The 25,013-nt window shown below is 38.2% G+C and overlaps 1 protein-coding gene across 1 annotated transcript in view; it reads left to right on the top strand.

Moving 5' to 3' along the window:
* The window catches only part of IGLON5 (IgLON family member 5), a 1,615,534-nt gene that overhangs the window by 1,915 nt on the left and 1,588,606 nt on the right, over positions 1-25,013 (top strand). Inside the window, exon 2 of the mRNA XM_044079340.1 lies at positions 8,676-8,766. Within this exon, the coding sequence (XP_043935275.1) occupies positions 8,676-8,766 (91 nt within the window). The remainder of the gene's footprint in view (positions 1-8,675; positions 8,767-25,013) is intronic.

Here is a 25,013-nt window from a genome sequence, read left to right on the forward strand (position 1 = left end):
TTACATATTACACATGTCAGACAGATGAGACTGTAGCTTCTGGGGTCAGTTGATGGTCCACCCTTATGAAGAGGGATGACCATTGTGGACCTCCATTCAATTGGCACATAACCAATTTTGAGGCTGTAGTTGAAGAGTGGCTTAAGTGGCCCTGATAGGTCATGTTTTAGGCTATTTGGGAGGCAAATGGGGACATTGTCGGGGCCCAGTGAAGCAATGCTTTTGGCCTCAGCAAGTGGCACTCAGACCTGCTCATTCTTGATAGTTAGGGGGACAAATGTGCTAAGAAAAAATTTTACATGTGTAGTGTAGCGTGAGTGGGGGTGAAGTTAGAGCTAAAATTATCAGCCAGTAGAATTGCTATGTCACCAAGGTCAGTCAGAGTTTTGCCATTTACCACCAGTTCTGCACACTTGTGAGCGTTAGTTTTAAGGTTCCTGACAGAGCTGAAGAAGGCCTTGTGATTATCCTTAGGAGGTGATCCTGACCTTGTATCTGTCCTTGTTCGACGTCAGACCTCTTTGTTTCTTGTTTAGTTGAATCACAGAGCTCTTGTCTCTATGAGAGGTGCTCTTTCCTCATTTCAACCATGTCTGTTTTTTTTTTTTTTTGTTATATACACTGTTAAGGTAAGCATTGCATCAGTGAGGTTTGTTTTAGTGTTACATTCAAATTACTTCTGGTAGGTTCCCAGCCCCAATGCAGCCATTTATACAGTTGCACAGGGGTTCTGTAAACAATTCTGCATAGGTAGCTGTGTTCTTTGGGTTTGGGGGAGCAGTGAGTTTTGACATACTGTCTCTTACTAGGATGAAATTTGTTTCCTAAGTGTTATGGGTTAGGCTGGGTTTCCAGGTTGATTTTATTTTAGGTAAGGCAGTCTTGTGGTCCATCCTCACAAATGATAACTTGACACAGTGCAGTCGGGGGTTCAATGCTCTCCCATGTTGGTGACTACTAGGACCAATAAATTTGATCCTCTGGTTGGAGAACACACTATCTGAACTGGGGTGTTTGTGTTGATAAGGTCCAGGAAATGCTGAGTTAGAGGCAGTGTATGTTTCCCAGCCTATGGAAAGTTAGACGTGGATAAACTCTAAGGCATCATCTTGTTTAACCACCCTGGAGCTGTATTTGTTGCTAATGTAGATCAAAGCACCCTTGTCTTTGCTGCTGTTGGTCTAACTGTGTGAAAGGCACTGTAGCCTTCCACTGATGGAGTACTTTTTGTGGCTTTACACCAAGATAGCTACATTTGATGTATCTGAGAAGGTTGTTAATGCTAGGAGCATTAGTAATTAAACAGTTTGTTATTGGAAAATTTTATACATTCTTACAAGATATATGTTATTGTTTCAGGTGGAGGTGTTCTGGTATAGTGGCAGGCTAGAAGAGCATTATTGCTCATTCCTGAAATATTTGTATGTATGTAAATATGCATATCTATCTATATATCTATATCTAGCAATATCTATATAGCTATGTATATATCTATATATATATATCTATATATATAAATCTATATATATATATATATATATATATATATATATATATATATATATATATATATATATATATATATATATATATATATATATATATATATATATATATATATATATATATATATATATATATGGGTCTACTTTGACCCATCAAAATTACACATTATCGAAAGTCAGGCGAGTCCATTTTTGCGAAAGTGCATTTTTCTGAAAACGCACTTTCGCGAAAAAGCATTTCAGTGAACAGAGTTTGCCAGTTCTGGGATCCTGTGGTGATGCAGGTACGGTGTTTCTTAACTGCTGTACAGGAGGGGAGCTTGTTGTTGTAGATCACGGTACAGTGGTGATGATAAGGGAATTTTCCCTTTTCCTCACTGTAGTGAGATCTCGTCATTAGTATATATAAGTAGCGGGGGTGTGGGGAGTGCAGGGTGGCTTACCCCCTGCATACATATGTGTACTGTATTTGTTTTTTTTGTTTTTTTTGCTTTATTTTGATGAGTTGATTTTCACGAAAGTGCATTAGTGCATTTTCGGATAAATGCACTTTCGCAAAAATGATCTCACACAACTGACTTTTGGTAATGTGTAATTTGGATGGGTCAAAGTAGACCCAGATATATATAGATATATATATATATATATATATATATATATATATATATATATATGGGAAAGCAAACAACATTCAACCATCCATTCCTACATAATATTGGCAGTAGTAATACCCTCTTAAATATAAGAATCTTTTTTTCTGCACATTCATTTTCCCTTGTGCTACTTTACTGGGGCTGTTTCCATTTAGGTGAATCTCAGTATGAAGGGCAGTAACCTATACTGTCTGTGTTTGGAACTCTGCCTGCTGAAAGACATTCTTTTTCTCAGAACATGAAAGAATAATAAGAGCAGTTTGTAACTTGCTAAGAATAAAATTAAATAAAATAAAAATGTGATCCTGAGTTGCTATATCTAAAGCCAATAACAGATAATAGTTAACCTTGCATCTTGGTGTGCATCCCCATTCTTAAGTAACCAAGAAATGAATAGAGAAATAGATTGTCTGCAAAGAATAAAACCAAGTGCTAAACAAAACTGAAGACAATGTTGCTCTATAATAAATGTAATAATACGGTCAGCCTTATGCATCTGTGAGTGTGCTCAATGAACATTAACTTTACCACTGCTGGTGAGTCAAAACAATGCCAAGGTACTGGGAGAGCAGTAATATGACACCTTATTTCACTCTTCTCTGCTATGATGTCATTTACTGTGCCAGGACACAGGATTGTTTCTGCCAGTGAGTAAAAAAAAGTCAATATGAAGGTTCATCTGAAAATACATTTTGTTACTTCCTACATGTATGTTAATAAATTGGTAGCAGTTTGCAGGGTATAATGTTTTCATGAGACTTTTACTGTGTCAGTAAAGAAAACTTTCTTGGATCTTTTTAAACAATTTTTTTTTGAAAATTTATAGTGTATTTTTCTTTTTTTTTCTGATGGGAGGATGTTACAGGAGAAAGATTTTTCACCTATGGAAAGTTTAAATCTCTGCTAAAATAATCAACACTGATAATATTTAATTTATTTCATAACAGAGCACCATAGTTACAAATCATCAATTTGTCAGTAAAAGTGTTTGAGTAGTGATGCTTCAGAAGTCAGGCAGAGCCAATTAGTCTTTGTTAATACATACAGAGATGTTCACCATTGAGAGTAAGGTTCATAAATTTAAAATTAAAAATAATAAAACATTACGGCATTGTATGGGGAGGTAGAAATGATGACAGCAGCATACTACACTAGGTGTAAGGACTTTGTCAGTAATGTCTTTCCCATCCTCTTGTGTTAGTAAATGCGATATTGTAGGTATTTGTAGTTGATTTTGGACTTTTGGGCCTATGATAACCCATACTATCAGAGTTCATTTACAAGATGATTACCTGTAAACACATCAGATGTTCCATTATGAGGAAACTAAAAAAAATGTTAAGCACAGTAATGTATTTCAACCTGTTTCTCCTAGACAGGTCATTGCCCCTAAGCAGACTTATAGTGATCTTCTGTGCACACCTCTGAGGTTTGATTCTCAGCAAAGTTAAAGAAATAATAACCACAATGGTACTGAGTACCTACACAACACAATTATTAGCAACCTTCTGTGCATACCTCTGGGGTTAATTTGTGAGGAAAGTTAAATAAATAATGACCACATAGTCATTAATCATCTTCTCAAAATATAGCAACTTTCTATGCATATCTCTAAGTTTTATTCTGAGGCAAATTTTAAAAAAATGACCACATTCTCCTAAGCACCCTCTCACATTGTACTTGTCTGTTTACTTTTCTGAGGGTGTTTGTGGGGATCACTGGAGAAATAATGAGCAAAATATCAAGACCCCCCACCCACACTATGGTGGCTTTATGTGCACATCTGATAGTGAGGTGAGAAAAGCTAGAAAAGTCCACACTGTCCACAGCTGTCACATATGATCACAGAATCATATAACTCTCCTTTCAGTTTCACCTATACACTGCCTCCCAATCACTTCTCATAATGGCCTCTAATGTGTGATCTCTAAGAAGAAGCAGAAGTAATGAATATAGTAATGAATGTTACTTGCTCCTACATCTCCCACAAAAATTGTTGCTTAAAAAGTATGTATATAAAATTTGAAGAACAAATTCCTGCTGCATGCTGTGTATAGTGAAACCTGCCATCTGTCTGGATACAAAATGTACCTGCTGCAGTCTAGGCTGTCATGTGATCCTGTGAGATCTGCATCATGATAAAGGCATTCCTTTGCTGCTACAGACACCCCCCCCACGGTTCCACTGTCCACATTCTCCCACTGCTGCTTTTTTTTTTCTTCTATTTCCACAGGGCCAAAGACATCCACCCCGCTGTTTAAAACATTGGGTCTTTCTCTTCTTTGCAGTTCTCTGATTCTTTGCATGTGTGAGAAGGAGAAACAGTCCCATGAACTGAGATGTCAAGTATGTAAGTATGGGGGAGGGTACCACAACCATGGCTGCTTTGAACAGGTGCACTGCAGCAACTTTTACATGCTGCGCTCTTTACCTAAATAAATAAGTACATTGTGGATGGATGGATGGATGGATGGATGGATGGATGGATGGATGGATGGATGGCTGGATGGATGGATGGATGGATGGATGGAAGGATGGACAGACAATGAAAAAGTTAGTCAGACAGACAGATCAAATACAGTATGTGGTAGATAGATGGAAAAGTAGCTGAACGGAGTGATGGATAGAGGGAGGGATGCATGGAGGGTGGGATGGAGAGACAGATGGACAGATTCAGACACAGATAGATAGATGTTGAGATAAATGGATAAAATGTGGAAAATGTGGAAAAGTGCTCCTTTCTGAATGGTGACTTGTAGTCTGTTGCCTAGTTCACTTGTGCCTAAGGCCAGCCAACTGACTTATTTGACATCTGTGTGTTAAGTATATAATGTCTTTAACTTGACTGTCAACTACTTATGTCAAACTGTGATTAACCAATAATTGTACAAAGACATGGCTAGCATATTTACACTCTGACCTGACCACATTAAAATGCACTAATCGCTGTACTAACAGAGAATGCAGATTTCTGTTCTTTTCAAATTGTAAATTCATCTGCAGTCTCCCTGCTCTCATTAGAAAAATACTTTGCATTAGTCAGAAGGGAAAAATCAATAAAAATATGGTATTTAAAGATAATATCACCAAGAAAATCAAGATATAACATTAACCATGGTGTGTGCTATTCTTATAATATGATAAAATGTATATATATAACATTATGATGATGGGAATCGGTGTTTATTTCACTATGCAGAATGGGAAATGACTCATCTTTTTACTGAAGATGTCTGAGAAATGCAAATTTAAATAAAACAGTCAACATATGACATTATTTTCATTGATAGTACTCATGTTACTTTTCTGACAGGAAAGGTGCAGATTTTCTAGTGAATGAGTTCTAATAGAGAGTTTTTGAGTTGTACCTCAGTTACTTTAGTTTCAGAGATATTTTCAGAAAGAGAGATAAATTTGATTGTAGCCATTCTGGGCTGTGTCACGTAAGACATGATACCTGAATAGATGTTTTTATATTTTTGAGTTTTTATTTTCTGTAATGGCAGTACACAGACTGTAAGAAAACAAGACCTGCAAACTTTATTTCCCTGCCCCTAAGACTATTCACAAATCTAGAAACTGACGATACAATATAACATCATATTCTTAGATTTTTTATGCATTAATGAAAACCTGTTAACTAAGAATAGATGACTCTATTCATTTTGTTGCAGGAGTTTGCAATTTAGAAACAGATCAAAGCTTCCTTTTTGCAGAAGAAGAAAGAAATCAAGAAGAGAGAAATGTAGTGCTGCTCACATTCACAGGCATATCCAATAAATAATATGATATAATTCATTTGATTATACATTTTTTAATCACATGAGGTCTATTTTATTCCTGACCTAGTCCATAGGTATAGCTATACAGACATACATACATATGGTATGTACTTTGGTATTTCAGGTTATCTATTTAGTATAACTAAAGAGAATCTATGCAATCTGACCAGCCTATAGGCCATGCAAAGAATATGTACAGTAAAAAAGAATTCTTGTTTATTAGCATACTTAAGACATACAAGCACACATGTATCTCTCCCTCCAAACACACACACACACACACACACACACGTTTATGTGTGTGTGTGTGTGTGTCTGTATACCTATAGAGATACCTAGTTTTGTCTACCTACCTTTGGTTGACATCTGTTTATCTGACTAAATTCGATATTTGTTTATTTGACGGAATGTGGTCAACTACACAGATGGTCAGCAAGATTGCCAAATTCTCTGTGTTGGGAAATATAATCTTTCCCTGACAATATGCCTCCGTGAAGTTAGTATTTATAATTAGTAGGGGGTGTAGGGGGTATAGACCATGAGATGGGGGTGCATGGGCACTTGTCCCCTCCAAAAAAGATGTTTCATTTTTTCTATGCTTAAAATTTTGCATGTACTGAGGTTATTCCTCGGTGCATGCATTGTCGCATGCTGACATTCACTATGTTAATATTTTATGGTCAACATTTTGATGGTCGACATTTGTGTGTTTCAATGTTAATCAATATACTTATATTGATTGTATCTATTTATCTGTACATATATATATATATATATATATATATATATATATATATATATAAATATATGTGTGTGTGTGTGTGTGTGTGTGTGTGTGCATCTGTGCATGTGTATATATGTATGTTTATATAAATAATATGTATATGGATCTACTTCGCATGAATGAAAACCGAAAATACTGAATTTCTTTTGACTGAGACCACAATACCTAATTTTCAAAATACTTAAAACTCATTTGACTGAGTCTTATTATATTGAAATCTTACAATGCTGAATTGAAAAAATACTCAATTTTAAGTCATAGACATGCACACTTACAACACCAACGACTAACTCTTTCCAAAATTTAAAAACTACTTACTTGCCTTCTTAACAGAAACTGGACAATATAAAACCAAACTAGGATACCTTCAAACTATATATACTAACTCCAGGATTGCACTACAGTGGGGAAAAGGGCATATACCTTTTACTTACCTTTCAGTACTGTACACATTGCCACACATTGCCGGAAGTGCACAGTACCATCCGTCATATTACTTTAGATACTTCCCATAAAAATGTAAAGAGACATACCCACATTTAGAAACACTACAACACTACTTTTTATGCCACCATTGGGATTCTGACAGTCGGCACTTGTTACAGTAATGATTTTTTATCACAAGCAAGTCACAGGTGAAGGGAAACACACATCACGTCTATGGCTTAAAATTCAGTATTTTGAAATTCAGCATTATAAGCTTTCAGTATAACCATTTTGGTTATCTGCTATGGACCTAGAAGCAGTGTTAGTTCCTGGTCACTCAATTCCTGCTGCTGGCAGGGGACTTTCTGAGCATACCCCTACACATACCCTTCTGGCTTCAGAGAAGTGACTTTACTACCGTCTTATTTTTTAAGTCAAGACATTCCAGATTGATGTAGGTATGTTTGCACCAGCTGGACATCTTATAGAAGCAGGCATAATTTGCTATTGGGTAGACACAATTTGAACACTATTAGGGATGTAATGGTATTGCTATAAAATTATGCTGTTATTTATTATCATCATTTTCTTGATCTGTTAACTAGACTGGTGTACTGGTTACATGATACAAATTTTAACATCCACTCCAGGCATAGTCATGCAGTATATCACTCTTTAATAAATAAGGAATTAATAATAGACATTTTATATGGGTATATATAAATAAATAGATCTCTTTCTCTCTCTCTTTTTATACATACATATATATATATATATATATATATATATATATCTACGGATCTACTGTATATAATCGAAAACTCACGTTTTCGAAAATAAACAGTAGACACACGGTTACGCGAAAGTGCACTTCACCGAAAGTGCACTTTCGCGAACACCACTTGAGCGAATGGTTACAGACCTTAGGGTTAGGGCTTGGGTTAAGGATAGTGGATAGCTAGTGGGGCTATCCACTGTCTTTAACCCAAGCCCTAACCCTAAGGTCCATGACTACCGCACCACAGTGGAGGAAATTGTATGTCCTCCACGGTGCAGTAGTCACGGACCTATGTACTCCACTGTGGTGCGGTAGTCACGGACCTTAGGGTTAGGGCTTGGGTTAAGGATAGTGGATAGCTAGTAGGGCTATCCACTATCCTTAATCCAAGCCCTAACCCTAAGGTCCGTGACTACCGCACCACAGTGGAGGACATTGCCCGTTCATTCTATTGGTGTTCACGAAAGTGCACTTTCGGTGACGTGCACTTTCGCGTTAGTAGGCATCTACTACCCGACAAAATAGTGTAATTTCGATCTCTGGTAGTAGACCATAGATATATATATATATATATATATATATATATATATATATATATATAGATAGATATAGGTCTACTTCTAAATTTTGAAGTTTCAAAACTTTGAACTTCTTATTATCGAGACCGTAAGTTTGAAGTTTTGAAACTTCGAAATGTAAATAAAAAAAAAATTAAAAAAATCTTTTTTTTTTTTTATGTTTTTGCAGGGGGGACAAGCCCACACCCTTTGCTACTTAAATATACCAACTCTGAGACTGCACAACAGCAAGGAGAATGGGAAATATACCATTCCACGCTGTACAGTGTTCTCCATTTAAACGGTTCAACGTTTCAAAACTTTGATCTTATGGTCCCGACCATAAGAAATTCAAAGTTTTGAAACTTCAAAATTTAGAAGTAGAGTCACACACACACACACACACACACACACACACACACACACACATATATATATATATATATATATATATATATATATATTTACAACTCATACCATACATTTCGGCCACAAAACCCGGACCGAAATACAAAAGGCGGCGGAGTATCCATATTCATCAAGGATACCCACACCTCCAGGTTAGTGGCACAGCACGATGCTTCAGAGATTATCCACATGCAACTAACAATGGGCAAAACTGCTATTCAGATTATAGCTTGTACAGATCACCCACCATGTCCCAGGACCCCCACTCCGCATTCCTGGAAACACTGGGAAACATAAAGGTCCTACCAAACACCCTGATATTGGGTAATTTCAATTACCCAAACATTAACTGGGAGAACTACTCAAGTACAAATTCCCTTGCCCAACATTTCCTAGAATTTATAAACCCAAACACCCTGGATCAACTGGTCAACACCCCCACTACAGGTGACAACATATTGGACCTGGTCATCACCAACATGGGCAATCGGTGTTCCACACTGGAGGTCAACCCCTCGCTGGTTAGATCTTACCATAAACTAATCACTCTGGATATCCACATTCCACCACTATCCCCAGTCAAAGAAACCACCGTGAAAAAACTTTTCAAAAGCAAACTTCACGTTACTTAAGACCGAGGTGGGAAGTTTCAAAGCCCCCATGCTAAGGGATAACGCTGTCCAAGCTGTAAAATCCTTTACTAATGCACTCTACAGGCACCTACAAGAATGCATGGATTGTGCTATCCCAAACAAAACCAAGACTCACTCCTTCAAGAAAAGGAATCCAGTCTGGTGGACTCCTGCCATAAATAAGCTATACAATAAAAGGAGGAAACTAGTACAGAAAAGAGTAAAATCCCAAGAAGGGAAGACATCCCTGATCAGTATCAGCAAGAAACTACATTCCCTCATAAAATCATCCAAGGCTAGCTTCGAAAGAAAAATTGCCATGGACTCCAAAGATAACCACAAGGCATTCTTTAGGTATGTCAAGAATCTAAGTGCTAATTCTCAGATCTGCTCGGAGTTAGTGCAGAATGGCACAAAATACACTGAACCGACCGATATAGCCAACATCCTGGCAGACAGGTTCAGTGCAAACTTCACCCCCTTCTCACCCACAAAAGGGCTCATAACTATACCAGAAGAATGTAGTGCCCCTGAAATCACAGACACTCAGGTTAAAACAGCCCTCTCCATAGCCAAAAACACAGCATCAATGGGACCAGATGGTGTCCCAAGCTGCATCCTACATGAGCTCAAAGATGACCTAACCCCTCACCTAAACACACTGTTTAAACTCAGGCTGTCCACAGGCTATGTGCCCAAAGACTGGCGCACAGCAACGGTTATTCTGCTCCACAAAGGTGGAGCCACAATGGACCCAGGGAACTTGGACCCGAGGAACTTTCGCCCTATAAGCCTGACTAGCTTGGTCTGCAAAGCTATGGTGCGCATCATCATGGATCTCATTAACATAGACATTGGGAACCTACAAACACTGGACCCTACTCAGTTCGGCTTTGTTAAAGGCAGATCATGCCTCCTAAACCTGGTTGACTTCTTTGAGACAGTTACTAAGGCTATAGATGAGAGAAAGGTGGTCCACACAGCCTACCTAGACCTTGCAAAGGCCTTTGACACCATTCTCCACTGAGGTATTATAGACAAGCTCACCAGCCTGAATATAAACCCCTACGTCATGAGATGGGTTGCCAACTGGTTCACGGATAGAACTCACATGGAAAGAGTTGAGGGAGCTAGGTCTGACCCTAAACCTGTTACAAGTGGCATTCCCCAGGGCTCAGTCCTAGGACTCCTCCTGTTCAGCATATACTTCTCAGAGGTACAGGCAAGCACAGGAGGACTATGGCTGACCAAGTTCGCAGATGACTTAAAACTAGGGGCTATAATTGACTCTCAGGCTGACAAAGACATCCTCCAAAAGGGTCTCACTGAGACAGATACCTGGTGTCAAAACCATGGCCTCAAGCTCAATCCCAAAAAGTGCATAGTTGTCCCCTTTGGGAAAAAAAAGGTACCCACAAACTAACACATAGGTGGTAGCCCCCTAAATACGGAAGACATAATAAGGGATTTGTGGACCCAAGTAGACAGTAACCTCTCCTTTGATAATCACATTGCCAAAGTGGTTAGAAAATCCTTCTATGTGGCCCACCTAATCACAAAAGGGTTTGCATCCAGATCTAAAAAGGTCATTGGGCCCCTCTACACATCACTCATCAGACCCTTCATAGAGTACAATGCCCCATTTGGGATGTACCTTACAAGACACGTGTAACAACTGGAAAGACCACAGAAGTACCTCACCAAGAGGATCACTGGCCCCAAGCAGATGCCCTATGCAGCTCGACTGAAGAAACTCCATGTACTCAGTTGCATACCGCCTACTCAGAGGTGATTTCTGCCTGACATACAATGCCATCAACCCAGAACTGATGGACATGCTCCACCTAAAGAAAACCATATCCCCTCGAGCCACACGCTCCAGGGATCTAAACCTCACCACAACAATATATAGGACGTGCTAGAGGGATAGATTCCTGTCCCAGAGACTTCCCATGCTCTGGAACAAGATTCCAATCTAAATTAGGCAGAGCACCTCACTAAACCTCTTCAAGAGAAACCTTGACGAGTGGATGGGAAACCGACAGAGGCACAGGGAACTAATCTAAGAGGGTGGCGAAAGCCAACACATTCCAGCTAGGCTTATAAATGCCTTCGGGCAGATAGCCTAGTACCTACCTATGAACCTATATACACATGTATTTGCATGTGCATATGTATATATCAGATTACTTTCTTTACTTGAAACACGATAATGTCAACATTGCAAATGTCGACCACAAATTGTCAATGACGCAAACATTGACAGAGTACTGTGCATGCTCCAAGAAACAATGAAATGTGCTAGTCAGATGTCTACCAAAAACACTTATCAGTATTGTAAGACCTACAATAATATATAATTATACAACATGAAGCAAGGTGAACATTAAAACAAATGAGTTTCAGGATGAAATTTCAAGAAAGTGCATTTAATTTCTAACACCACTTATCTTCCTAGAAAAACAATGAGTTTAAAGCATCATTTAGGAATGAATATCATATACACATATTTTGTAGATCAGAGTTCTTCACTTATAGGAATTATACTAGTTAACAGGAAGCCATTGAAGATTTCACAATATGGCATGTTTTCAAGGGGCTGGGTTCTGAAACAACTATCTGCAATGTGGGTTTCTTTTAGAAAAGTACGACTGAGAACTTTGACCACCACATACCCACAGTAGTAAGGAAATCCTTCTATGTAGCACATTTCATAAGTAAAGGCATCACATCTAGACCTATGGATGCTAGAATTCCATTATACTTGGCTCTCATCAGACCAGTAACTGAGTACAGTGCTTCCTTTTCCATGTACCTCACCAGACACCTACAATGATGGGAGCGACCACAGAAGTTTCTCAGCAAGAAATTACAGGGTACACAGTACAAGTCTTGTGCAGAAAGACTGAAAGCCCTGTTACTTTATTCTGTCTGCTACAGGTGGCTAAGTGGAGACCTCTGTCTGGCTTACAGGGCAGTCTCTGATCCGGTCCTGATGGAAATGTGGCATATTCAGAAATCAAACTGCACAAGAGTCTCTCGCTCCAGGGATCTTAACCAAGCCTCTGTCATGCTGGAGAGATAGATATATCTCTCAGAGACTGCCATGTCTCTGGAACAATCTACCAGTTCATGTGAAATAGACCACCTCCCTGACCCTCTTCAAACTCAACCTGGATCAATGTATGGGTAACCGCAAGTTCGAGTGGGGCCTATGTCCCTCCTGGATGGAGGACGTTGATATTAACTACCATAGACCCTTACCTCTGCAAACTTCACTCACCTAACCACTGGCATTTGAAGAAACACAGTATAAATATGGCTAGTCTTGTAAGGGATCTAGGGCTATTCACCTAGTAACCTTCTATGGACCTATAAACCTATGACTGTTATAATAGCCAAACCACAAATGGATGGGGATATTTACCACAGACAGACCCTTTTTTTTGCTTGAGGTATTTCAGAAGGAAGAGGGTAACTTTTACTCAGATTTGGCCTAAAGAGTTTTGGTTGTTGTCAAATATGGCACTCTGGATATCTGTCTCAAAAATTGAAAGCACTCATCTTTCATGACGATATCTGCTTAGAAGGATCAGTTTCTATAATTCAAAGCCTGAAGCCCTGAAAGTCTTCCTCTTAATGGTATATAACATTAACCATACTATGGACTGAAAGATATGTAATGTGATATTTTGTATACAGTCATTAAGCACTGAGAGAGGATATTCCCAGTAAATGTCAAAATAAGAATATATTTGTGGCATTGCAGTGGCTCAGTAATAAGAGATTGACCTTGCAGCTTGGTGGACAAGAATTCAGTCCTGTACGTCTGATCACCGTCTTTGACTATTTTGTTCCAGCATCCTTTGGTGCAGTGGTTAAGGTGTTTAGCTCACAGACTCAAAGAACCAAGTTTAATTCTCATCTTGAGAAGGGAAATTGACCAAAGTTAAAATGGTTCACAAGGGCAGCTGGCCTAGCACTTACCTATCAAACTGTGAACTTTATTCTGCATTAAATGAAGATTCAACTCAAGTCTTAAGTTAGTAGGAGCATTTAGTTATTACATAGACATTGTTTTGGAAAGGATCACTGCAACATGACAGAGATGGCTGGATTATGTGCAAAATGTAGGCACTGCTAATTAATGTCTTACATCTGTTGGGAAAAAAAAGACTGATAAATGATTTGATACATTTTCCCAGTTTCAGATATTGAACCCATGTGATAAAGAAAAAATTGCCTAGATTACTGTCAGATGGTGCTGTAAATCAGACTTTGATCAGAACTGAGCATGATCTTGTACCTGTCATTAAGAGAAGATTATTAGTCAAGATGAACAAAGCCCTCTCAGTTCTGTGTCTGAAACCAGTAAAGAAGTTCATATAATGGTCATAACTGGTCAGCAATCTTATTATTCAGGAGGTCATATCCTGGGCAGTAGTTTGCCTGGACAGTAAGGCTCTAATGTGTGCTTTTTTGGAAAAGTGACTTTGCATCCCTTCTTTCAGAATACTTTACATATATTAAATGAATGTTAATTAACAAAACAGAGAAAGTGCTAAGGCCGAGATGCCATTTAATCAGCCCCTTAGATAAGTTTTCATTTATGAACTTATGTTGTGCTTTTTTGTTCTTTGTTTAGCAAGTCATTTGTTTTCTGGTGTAATTTTTGTTTCATTAATGTATTATTTTAACATAGCTAAAGATAATGCAGATGTCACAGTATTCAGCATGTGTGTGTGTGTGTGTGTGTGTGTGTGCATGCAAATGTTTTTGTGTGTGTGTGAGTCTGTGAGTGTGTGTGCACATGCACGTTTGTGTGTGTGTGTGTGTGTGTGTGTGTGTGTGTGTGTGTGTGTGTGTGTGTGTGTGTGTGTGTGTGTGTGTGTGTGTGCATGTGTGCGTGTGCATGTGTGTGCATGTGTGTGCATGTGTGTGTGTGTGTGTGTGTGTGTGTGTGTGTGTGTGTGTGTGTGTGTGTGTGTGTGTGTGTGTTTGCACATATCTGTTTGTGTGTAGGGGAGTAAAATACCAAAATGGTTGGCCCCATAGTTTCTGCTTATTCAGAGTACATACTGAGACGTCTGCTTGCATGTTGCACTGACTTGCACTAAGATTTCTAAAAGTAGAACTGTAATTCTGTCAGGCTGATTATCAATGACCCACTTTTATGAAGCAAAAAAATGGCATCATTTACTAAATGTTTCCTCTTCCCTTGATTAGTTTGTCACATAGATTTGATAATTCACTGCACGGTTTACTTACAAATTCTAAGACGAAGTTCATTTGAGCTGATGTTCATGGCTTACAACTTAGTTAAAGAGAAAGCACTTTTAGAGTTTCTAAACCAAAAAATGAGGCAGTTACCTTTTCTATATTTTTTCCCTATTTTCATGTCTTTGGAGTAAATTTCATGGGTCAGTTTACATCCACTTTCATTCCAACATTTTGGTTGCTTTCACTTTGCACATTTTACATTTATACCATTCAGTGATGGGTGCTGAGGAATACATGGTGAGTTAAATCACTGTTTTTTTATTTTAAATTGAAGTTGTGGCATAACACCTCTGCAGTAGCTTGGATATCAGTTAGAATACTGGAAAACTGAGTTAAAATCCATTCTAGACCATATCAGTCATATTGGCTCATACAAGAACCTTTCCCTGTCTCTCTGCAGTTTATTTACAAATCAAAATCTAAAATAAAGTTCATATGTAATAATTAAAAAAAAAGCAAGCATCGTTTTTTCTTACATTCCACTTCTGATTTTGTTAATCCAGTTTTAAAATCCCTTAAGAAACGCCAAACTCCCTTACATTTCTGAGGTATGCAGCCCTAATCATGCTACTTTACATATCCATTATGTTTCTGGAACTCATCAAATAAATCATAGGTGAGTTTCCGGTTCACAGATGCATCTGGTATATCGACTGGTACATCCACGGGTACACCCACTTATACATCCATGGGTACATCCACTGGTATGCTGACAGGTACATCCATGGGTACATCCACAGGTACCCTGACAGGTACATCCATGGGTACACCCACTGGCGCATCCATGGGTACATCCACAGGTATGCTGACAGGTACATCCATAGGTACATTCTGGTTAAGATTTTCCCAAAATATTCCACTCGTAGTCTTGAACAAAACCCTGTCTAAGAGAGATAAAAGTTTTTGCCATTATTTTCTATAGGCTTTGCTTTTAACAACACCTCAGTAGGTGTTTCAGATTAAACTCTATTACATCCTTTATTACAGTGATGTTTAGGCCTTATGCACCACCATTAACACCACCCTCCAGAATGACCCCAAGCCTCCCAAAACAGATAAGCTTACACAGTAGCTCAAAGTTGCAGTTTTAATTTCCTAATCAGCCACTATGCTTCAATGTCTTCCCTAACACAGAACTCTGATTCTACATTGAGAGGGATGGGATATGGGACCATTATGATCCATCCACATCTAACAGGCTAGTTCCAGGCTTATGTCTGATGTTGGGAATAGCTGTAATCACAAGGTCCATCTTCTTAACCTCAAATTACATCCAAGCAAAGGCACATGCTCAGTTACCAGGGTGAAGCTGCATCCTAATTAGTAATATTGTACCCACTTAATAGTGAAACATTCTAGCTCTGTGACAGAGTTCCATGTCTCATCCTTGACGTGCTTCCTACTTAAAAAGCAGGTAAGGTGATCCTCACCACCTGATCCATCAGGTAACACAGATCCTAACCAAACTTCACATTTGAACTGAGAGAGTTTCGGGGCGTCAAATCATCTGTCCTGATCATTTAAACATGAGTTTTCATGTATATATTGATAGTATAGTTGAATTTTTTGATAAGAAGTCATGGTAAAAATAAAGTAAGAATCAAACAAGTGGCTCTTGCCTTTAATGTTGTCTCTCTCTGCTCAAAAAGATCAGAGACAGCTTCTTCAGATCACTGAAAAATATATAATTTAACATAAATGAAATCAGTGCAGCAGTTTTAATGAATTTGTAGAACTTTTAAAAAATACTGCCTCTCACAGTCAGATTAGTTAAACAACAGATTAAAAGAAATCTGGGCCTGAGATCTCTGGCTATCACTTTCATTACCATGCAAATGCAATCTGATCCACCTGACTTTTATGAATGAGCTCTGAGCTGAGGGATGTGCGTCTCTGTTTAAGCACCAGTTTTCATTCTTACAATAAGGAAACAGTCAAAAAGAATATCATTAAATATAATTCCCCCTACTGTCACTTGGGGACAGGTTTTTAATGCTCTCTCTAAGAACAAGAACACTGCATCAATGGGCCCAGACAGTATCCCAGGATGCGTACTAAATAGCAAGAAACATGACCTATCAGGTCCTCTGGAATTACTATTTAACTGTAGCCTCCAAACAGGTTTTGTGCCTCATGAATGGAGAAAGGCAACAGTAATCCCTCTGCACAATGATGGGCCATCTATAGACCCTGAAAACTACAGACCCATAAGTCTCACTAGTCGTATATGTAAAGCCATGGAAAGAATCATCATGGAAATGATCAACAGAGATATAGTAAACCACTGACAGTGGACCAACCTAGTTTGGTTTCATCAAGGACAGATCATGTCTACTCAACCTAGTGGACTTCTTTGAGAAGGTCACCAAAGCAATGGATGAAGGCAAAATTCTTCACACTGCCTACCTTGACCTGGCCAAGGCATTTGACACACCCCCCCGGGCATTGTTGACACAACAAGAGGTTAGGTACAACCAAAAACGTCCCCCGTGGATACCAACTGGCCATGGACAGACAGGACCCAGGAAGAAGGGAATGGGGGAATCCCAGGCTTTACAGAAGTGAAGTCCTCAGGGATCAGTCCTTGAGTCCTCCTTTGGCATTTAATTTTGTAGTCAAAGCAATCAGAGGTCATCAGTCTGGCTGTCTAAATTTTCAAATGATTGCAAATTAAATGATTGCAAATTAGTCTGACATTCTCATGTTTCATTCTATATGACACATCCAGGAGGATGACACAGACAAACAACAACATGACACGAAAACAAATGTCAAAGAGTAACATAACCGCACATAATATCCATCCCTGTCCATCATCATCATCCCTGGTATATATTATATTGACCCCATATTAGAGTTGTTAGGGTAGTTAGGGCTTCAGGACACACAAACTGACCATGTCTACAGCCAAGTGCCATGTGTCTGATACAGTGAATTCCACCTGAGTCAAAGATGTTGGCTACTCCATGAATACAGAGATTGTCAGCTGTCTGTTGTCCGGTTGTATATCAGGCATCAAAGTGTTTCTTCCTTTTCAGAACCATGCTCTATGTACTTCAAGATTCCATATGTGTCCAACTACTATCTAATAAGTTTATTCTGGTACTTCAGATGCAGGAGAGGTCATGGAGAATTGTTTGTAATTTTCAGACTAGGGCGTTTAGGTATATATACAGATGATAGAATAACTTGTTTTCATTCATTATTATGGAGATGAAGTCAACAGACTTCATTCAGACACACTGCCGTGATAGAGTCATATCTCAGTGTATTCATCACCCCTAGAGCAAACGTCTACTAGAGCAGCACCCTATCCATCTTCAAGGTGAATTTAGATAATTGGGTGAACAGCCTTAAATTCTCTTCCAGTCTATCTTATTGTCCTACATTGAGGCTAGAGGGATCTTTTAATAGACTTTTTTGCTAGGCATGGAGTGATTTGCAACTTAATTGTTATGTACTTATCTATGAATCTGCTGTTGTCCATTTTGAAATATACAGCAAAAAAGCAATCATGATGGCCAAGGTAACATGCACTTATGGTTCTATGCAAGGAGATGGAAGATGTTTCCCTGAAACGGTTTAATTTCTTTCCTAACAGCTGTTGCTCATATTCTTGCGTGGCCTTGGTTAAAATCATAAAATTGGAATCATTATTAGACTTTGCTGAAAAGCAGATCAGTGGATATGAGTTAAAAGAACTGAATGAGCTGAAAAGAGGTATGAGTCTTTAGGCTGGGGTACCACACCTCCGTCATGACGAGTGTAGATAGAGAAATTGTTGCATATCCCATTGCAGTACTTTGCTACTATTGCAGTACTATACTACAACGCCTGAAAGGGGGGATCATTACTCCAGAAATGTGGTGTGATCTCCCTTAACCTATTAAACAAAATGTATTTTTTTCCAGATGTGCAGCTCCTCACAACAGTTAAAAATAAGCCAGAGGAAGCATTTCACTTATAAAACACATTGATGAATAACTATATTTTATAGCTGGATTCAATGAACCATGTAAGTTTTAACTGCTGATTAATTCATTTGGGAATTTATCATCAAAAGACAGTGGTCCCAACAAAATTACTTAAAAGATGGTAGTGTGGTAAAACTCACAATCACAATTGTGAAAATGTAATGTGGTTGCCATGTTTGTAACAGTTCTATTATTAAAACTCACCACAATGACAGACTCCATTTTATCTGTCTGTCTGTCTACTAATCAATCTATCTAGCTTTGAAGCATGTGAATTGACTGATGCAAAGACCCTATTCAGGCATAAACATGGCTGTCAGGTAACCAAAAGTTGCAGTACCATACTACTCAACTGTCCTCAATTTGCAGAATGTCCCCAATTTTGCCACATACAAAAGGTTTGTTTCTCATAAAAGTTGCGGTTTTCTGTCAAATCACTGAGCACTGCATTCAGGAAATAAAGAGATTTGAGCTTCAGGATTTATACCATTCCAAAAATACATGATATTTCAAAACCTGTTGCTCTAACAACTTTCTAGTTATACAGGTCAAATACCTAAAATATGGCCATGATTTTTAGTGTTTGCCTCTTGTTATTTTTTCAGCTTTGTCATTGATTGTAAAAAATGATAGGTATAAGCATTACTACTGAATAATCGGCATGCACCAGAGAGTTGAAGTATTCATGTCAGAGATGGTATATGAAGTTAGGTGTAGAACATTTGAGAACAGTTTATTCTAAATATCTTGTTACATTTATAGTTGTCTATTATTTAACATTTCCTGAGCAGCAAGAGACACTTTAGGGGTAGGGGTGGGGGGGATCTATCACACAGATAGATAGACTAGCAGGAAGAAAGGCTGAGGTGAGAGAATGCAAGAGTAAAATAAGAATAAGAGAAATTGTGAGAAAAAATCTGAAAGAAGGTAGACATGGCAAAGTAGGGAAAATACAAATGGTTGCACTAGGAAGCAGACAGAGTAAGGTGTAAAAAGCTTTTTGTAAAGTTTGAAACCAGTAAGGTTTACGGAGAACAGTGGTTAATTTTGGAAAGCTCTTTTCACTAAACATTGCATGAAAACATGTCTCTGTACAGCAATGAAGCAAGAGAATTTTGACCTAAGACAATAGTGTATAGGTTTGATGTCTAGTATGCAGGAAAAGGGAAGGTATAAGTCATGTTTATTTCCTTATATAGGATGGAAGCAACTAAAATGTTTCTGCTTATAGGTGTTGCTTGGTAATAGAAATAGTGACCGATGCTAAGTGATCAAGTGAAGATATCGTTGTCCTTGTTATTGCCAAACCATTAACCTACTGTCAAATTCAGAACGACAGTAGCCGTTAGTTCCACCATACTGTAGTGGAGTTTACTACTCCTGTTACAATAAAGACTGCACGTTAGAGGATGTAATGATTTCATTGCATCTGCGCTGACTTGGTCAGTGAGTATAATTTGATTCTAGTAATAAGTGTGGCAGGATCAACAGATGTCCAAAGGGGGCATCATTCAGGAACATTACAGGAGTGACATGGGACTAATGGCATTTAATGTACATGCTGGCATGTACACATCAGAAATGGTAACCTGAAGCGATGGGGAAGGGAGGTAAAAGAACAACAGAAAGTTGAAAGAGATAGGTAGGTAGACAAGATTAGATAAGGAAATAGAAGCAGAACTTATACTTGTTAATCTTTTTGCAAATGATTGTGAACTTTAATACCTATCAGACTGTGTCAAGAGAAAAAAAAACAGGTGAAATGTAAACAGAAAAAGTATGCCTCCTAAGGCTGAAATTGTAGTCAAAATGGCATGGTAGAATTAATGATTTTTCTCTGAAAACATGTTGCATGTTAATTGATGATACTCCAAACTGCCTATAGTTTTTGTGTGTGTATATTTTTCAGTCATATGTTAGCTACAACAAATTCTGCTCACGTTACAGTTTTTGTGTACTTTGTTTCACATCTTATAATTAAGATATATGTTATATAACTGAGATAAAAAGCATAAATAAAGTAATCTTTGAGACCACTGAATTACATTTTCTCTATTACTTTCAAAAACAAAACTGCAAATATAGTGTAACCAGTTGTTTATGGTTTTATATATGTCCTACCCAGTTTGGCTTTGTTAAGGGCAGATCCTGCCTCTTAAACCTGGTCCATTTCTTTGAAACAGTCACCAAGGCCATTGATGAGGGGAAGGTGGTCCACACAGCCTACCTGGACCTTGCAAATGCCTTTGATACAATACCCCACTCGGGCATTATAGATAAGCTCACCAGCTTAAATATAAACCCCTATGTCACTAGATGGTTGCAAACTGGCTCAAGGACAGAACCCACATGGTTACAATTGCTGGAGCCATGTCAGACTCCAAACCAGTTACAAATGGCATCACACAAGGCTCAGTCCTGGGACCTCTCTTGTTCGGTATATATTTCTTGGAGGTACAGGCCAACACGGAAGGACTGTGGCTGACCAAGTTCTCAGATGACTGCAAACTGGGTGCCATAATCGACTCTCCAGCCGACACAAGCATCCTCCAAAAGGGCCTCATAGAAACAGACAACTGGTGCCAGAGCCATGACCTCAAGCTAAAGGCCAAAAAGTGTATAGTCATCCCCTTTGGCAAAAACAAAGTGCCCACAAATTACCACATAGGTGGTAATCCATTAAGTACGGAAGAAGTAATTAGGGACCTGGGGACCCAAGTTGATAGCAATCTCTCATTTGACAACCACGTGGCCAAAGTGGTTAGAAAAACATTTTATATAGCCCACCTAATCATGAAGGGATTCACATCTAGATCAGGGGAGGTCATCGTGCCTCTTTACTCATACCTCATCAGGCCCATAATTGAGTACAATGCACCTTTTGGGATGTACCTTACCAGACACCTGCAGCAACTGGAAAGACCCCAAAAGTACCTCACCAAGAGGATCAAAGGGCTCAAACAGATGCCATATGCTGCCCAGTTAAAGAAACTCCAGCTCTACTCAGTGGCATACCGCCTGCTCAGAGATGATCTGTGCCTGACGTATAAAGCCATGTCCAATCCGGAATTAATGGACATGGTGCACCTCAGAAAATCCAAATCCCATCGAGCTACACGCTCGAGAGACTTGAACCTCAGCACTGAAATAAATAGGACATGCTGGAGGGACAGATTCATAACCCAGAGGCTCCCTTCACTCTGGAGTAAAATCCCAGTCCAGGTTAGGCAGAGTCCCTCATTGACTCTCTTCAAGAGGAATCTTGATGAGTGGATGGGGGATCGTAGGTTTACCCCGGGTATCACTTCTGTGTCACTGTTAAGACAGAGGCACAGTATACTAACCTCGAAAAAGGGCATAGCATAATTAATTTAAAATGGGTGGAGAAAGCCAAACACACTCTGGCTAGGCTTATAAATGCTCTAGGGCAGATAGCCTAGTATGAACCTATGAACCTATATATATATATATATATATATATATATATATATATATATATATATATATATATACATATATATATATATATATATATATATATATATGTGTGTGTGTGTGTGTGTGTGCATATATATATATATATATATATATATATATATATGTATATATATATATATATATATATATATATATATGCACACACACTCATATATATATATATATATATATATATAGATATATACATATATATATATATATAGAGAGAGAGAGAGAGATAAAAAACATACCACCGCAACATGGCTATTCACCTGGCCGTATAAACCTTGTCTCTAGTCTAGATGATTGTCACTGTTGAAGTAACACCCCAACCCCATGTGCAAAAATGGGGAAAAAGGGGTTGCTGATAGATGGATGGATATAAAATGGATATTTTAGAGTAGTTTTACACATATATTTTCTTTTTGATGGTTCATTTTATTAATTCACATGGGACTCTCATCCATTTCACATATTCAGTATTGTTATAGTTCCTCATATACCAGAATGTTTTGGTTGTCTGTAATTCAGCTATTTTTTTCTTATTTTTTAATTTGTTTCATTCAAAGTAATGTGAACAATACCTTATTATACAAATTGTTTATAGACATCTAGAAGAAAGAATATGTGAGTGCATTGATTGTAGTGCTGGAAATGGTTTAGAAAATGCCTCCTACTGACTTTCTTTCTAAAAAGGCAGAGTAAATAAAATGTGTACCTTCAAAGAACTTTTACTGTTCTGTCACTTGTTTATTAGGTTTAGAATTAGTGCTATTAATTGTTGATGAAATTTTCACTTAAAGGGAAAACAATATAGCTATGAGAGTAAAGGTTTGATTTTTTTTAATCACAACTAAATTACTGTGAAAGCAACTAGGAATGATTCTTTCTGTGCCTGCCTTGGAGTGTCAATTTAATGAATTGACTTTTTCCTCAAAGGATGATCTGGGTAAATAAAAATAAATGTGGTTATTAAACCACTGAAAAACAACAGGTTTATTCTTCAATCACATCAAGTGTTTGGGGAAACTAATTAGATATTATACAAAGACTACTGCTATATATGCTGTATTCAAAACTTTATAAAACTAAATAGCCAATGTGCAGAAGTATAATTTCTAGCTTCTTTGTCTGGCACAAAAGCCATTTTAAACTGTGGGACTATGACAAAAATTTTAAAGAAGAAGAGAAATATTTGAGCCTCACTCTTGCATGTAGGAATTCGGCATTTCAAATGCTGACATTTCAATAGGGAGCCTATATTTTAGCCTCCTTTAGTACCTGCTGCAAATCTTCTGGAAAAAAATGCCCAAAGGGTATCAAAACTCTATCATTAATGTACACAGCTGAAGTGCTTCCCCTTTGGGCTGTATGAAACAACCTGCCTTGTTTGAATAAATCCAGTCTGTGGGGAAGCTTATGCTAATTATCCTTGGCTAATTTCAAAAGAAGGGAGAAGCAATGCAGCCTGGGTCCAGGCCATCATAGCAAGACTGTGAAGAGGACAAAAGCTGGTACCTTTTGGTACCCCTTGTTTGTTTACATACATATATACATAACTATGGTGTAGTCTCTGGTAATTTGAAGAGGTCCTATGGACCAGATATGATATAAGGCTTTCAAAGCACTGATTACTGCCAGCATCTATTTCATATTGATGTGTTTTTCTCTGCCCTGCTTGTTTCCACATACCCTGCCCTTTCACCCCTTTTGATACAACCCACCAAGCAAAGTCTGAAGCATCTGTTGTAACTGACTAATGAGGGGGTGGAGGGAAGAAGGGCAGAACTGTTGAGAGAGAACAGATCCATCTACCACAATACCTCCCTTTTTCACCAACACCAATACTGGAATTTGAAAAGAATAAATGGCATTGATGCTGGTACCAGATGGAGCTGAGGTATCATTACATTTTTTCTGATGTGAACTCTGGCCAAAGGGATTGTGGTAATCATAGAAGCCATGAAATCCAGAATCCTGAGAAATGTCTTGGTAGATACTAGAGTTTGCTTGGAAAATCCCAGAAAGATTTCTCCTTAAACTTTTACATTGTCTATAGGAAGAAGAAAGGCTCTTCTTAGGGATGAATCCGGAAGACATCCGGATAAAAAAAAATCTGTGTGAAGGGATGAAGGAAGATTTTTGCAAATTCATTTGAAACACGTGACTGCAGGAGTTTCATGAAACTTTTCAGAGAATCTTAACCACCGAAAGAAAAGTCTGCATGTACAAGACAGTCATCCAAATTTGGAAGGATGTAATGCCCTAAAGTGTGCAATAGCAATTACTGGAGCCAGGCACTTTGTAAATACCCTTGGTGTAATAAACAGACCAAAGGGTAAGACAGAGTACTAACAGTGTAAGCCAGATACAGACAGTCTTAAAAGTCTGAGGTCTTTGCCAATCAGATGTGATGGGATACACCTCTAAGTGTAACTTTACTATGAAGCCGAATAAAGGAACGCAAACTTACAATGTCTGGAAAGAGAACATTTTGAACTTTGGAACCCTGAAAGATATTGAGAAGGGAGCAGTTTAAGACTGCTCTCCCAGTTTTTTTCATTTTTGGAACCAGAAAAATCCTCGCATAAAAGTCTTTGGTCATCTTGTCTGATGACTGTAGCTGTATGATTCCTGGGACAACATTTCTCCCAAACTGGAGGAAACAGGAACAGTTGGTTTATGGGATGAAAGGAATCATCTGAAAAGGAAAATATTACTACTACTGTCAACTGTATCCTTACTGAACGACGTTTT

This window comes from Protopterus annectens, chromosome 8.part0 (genome assembly GCF_019279795.1).
Source record: "Protopterus annectens isolate FY-2018-M chromosome 8.part0, PAN1.0, whole genome shotgun sequence".
NCBI lineage: Eukaryota > Metazoa > Chordata > Ceratodontiformes > Protopteridae > Protopterus > Protopterus annectens.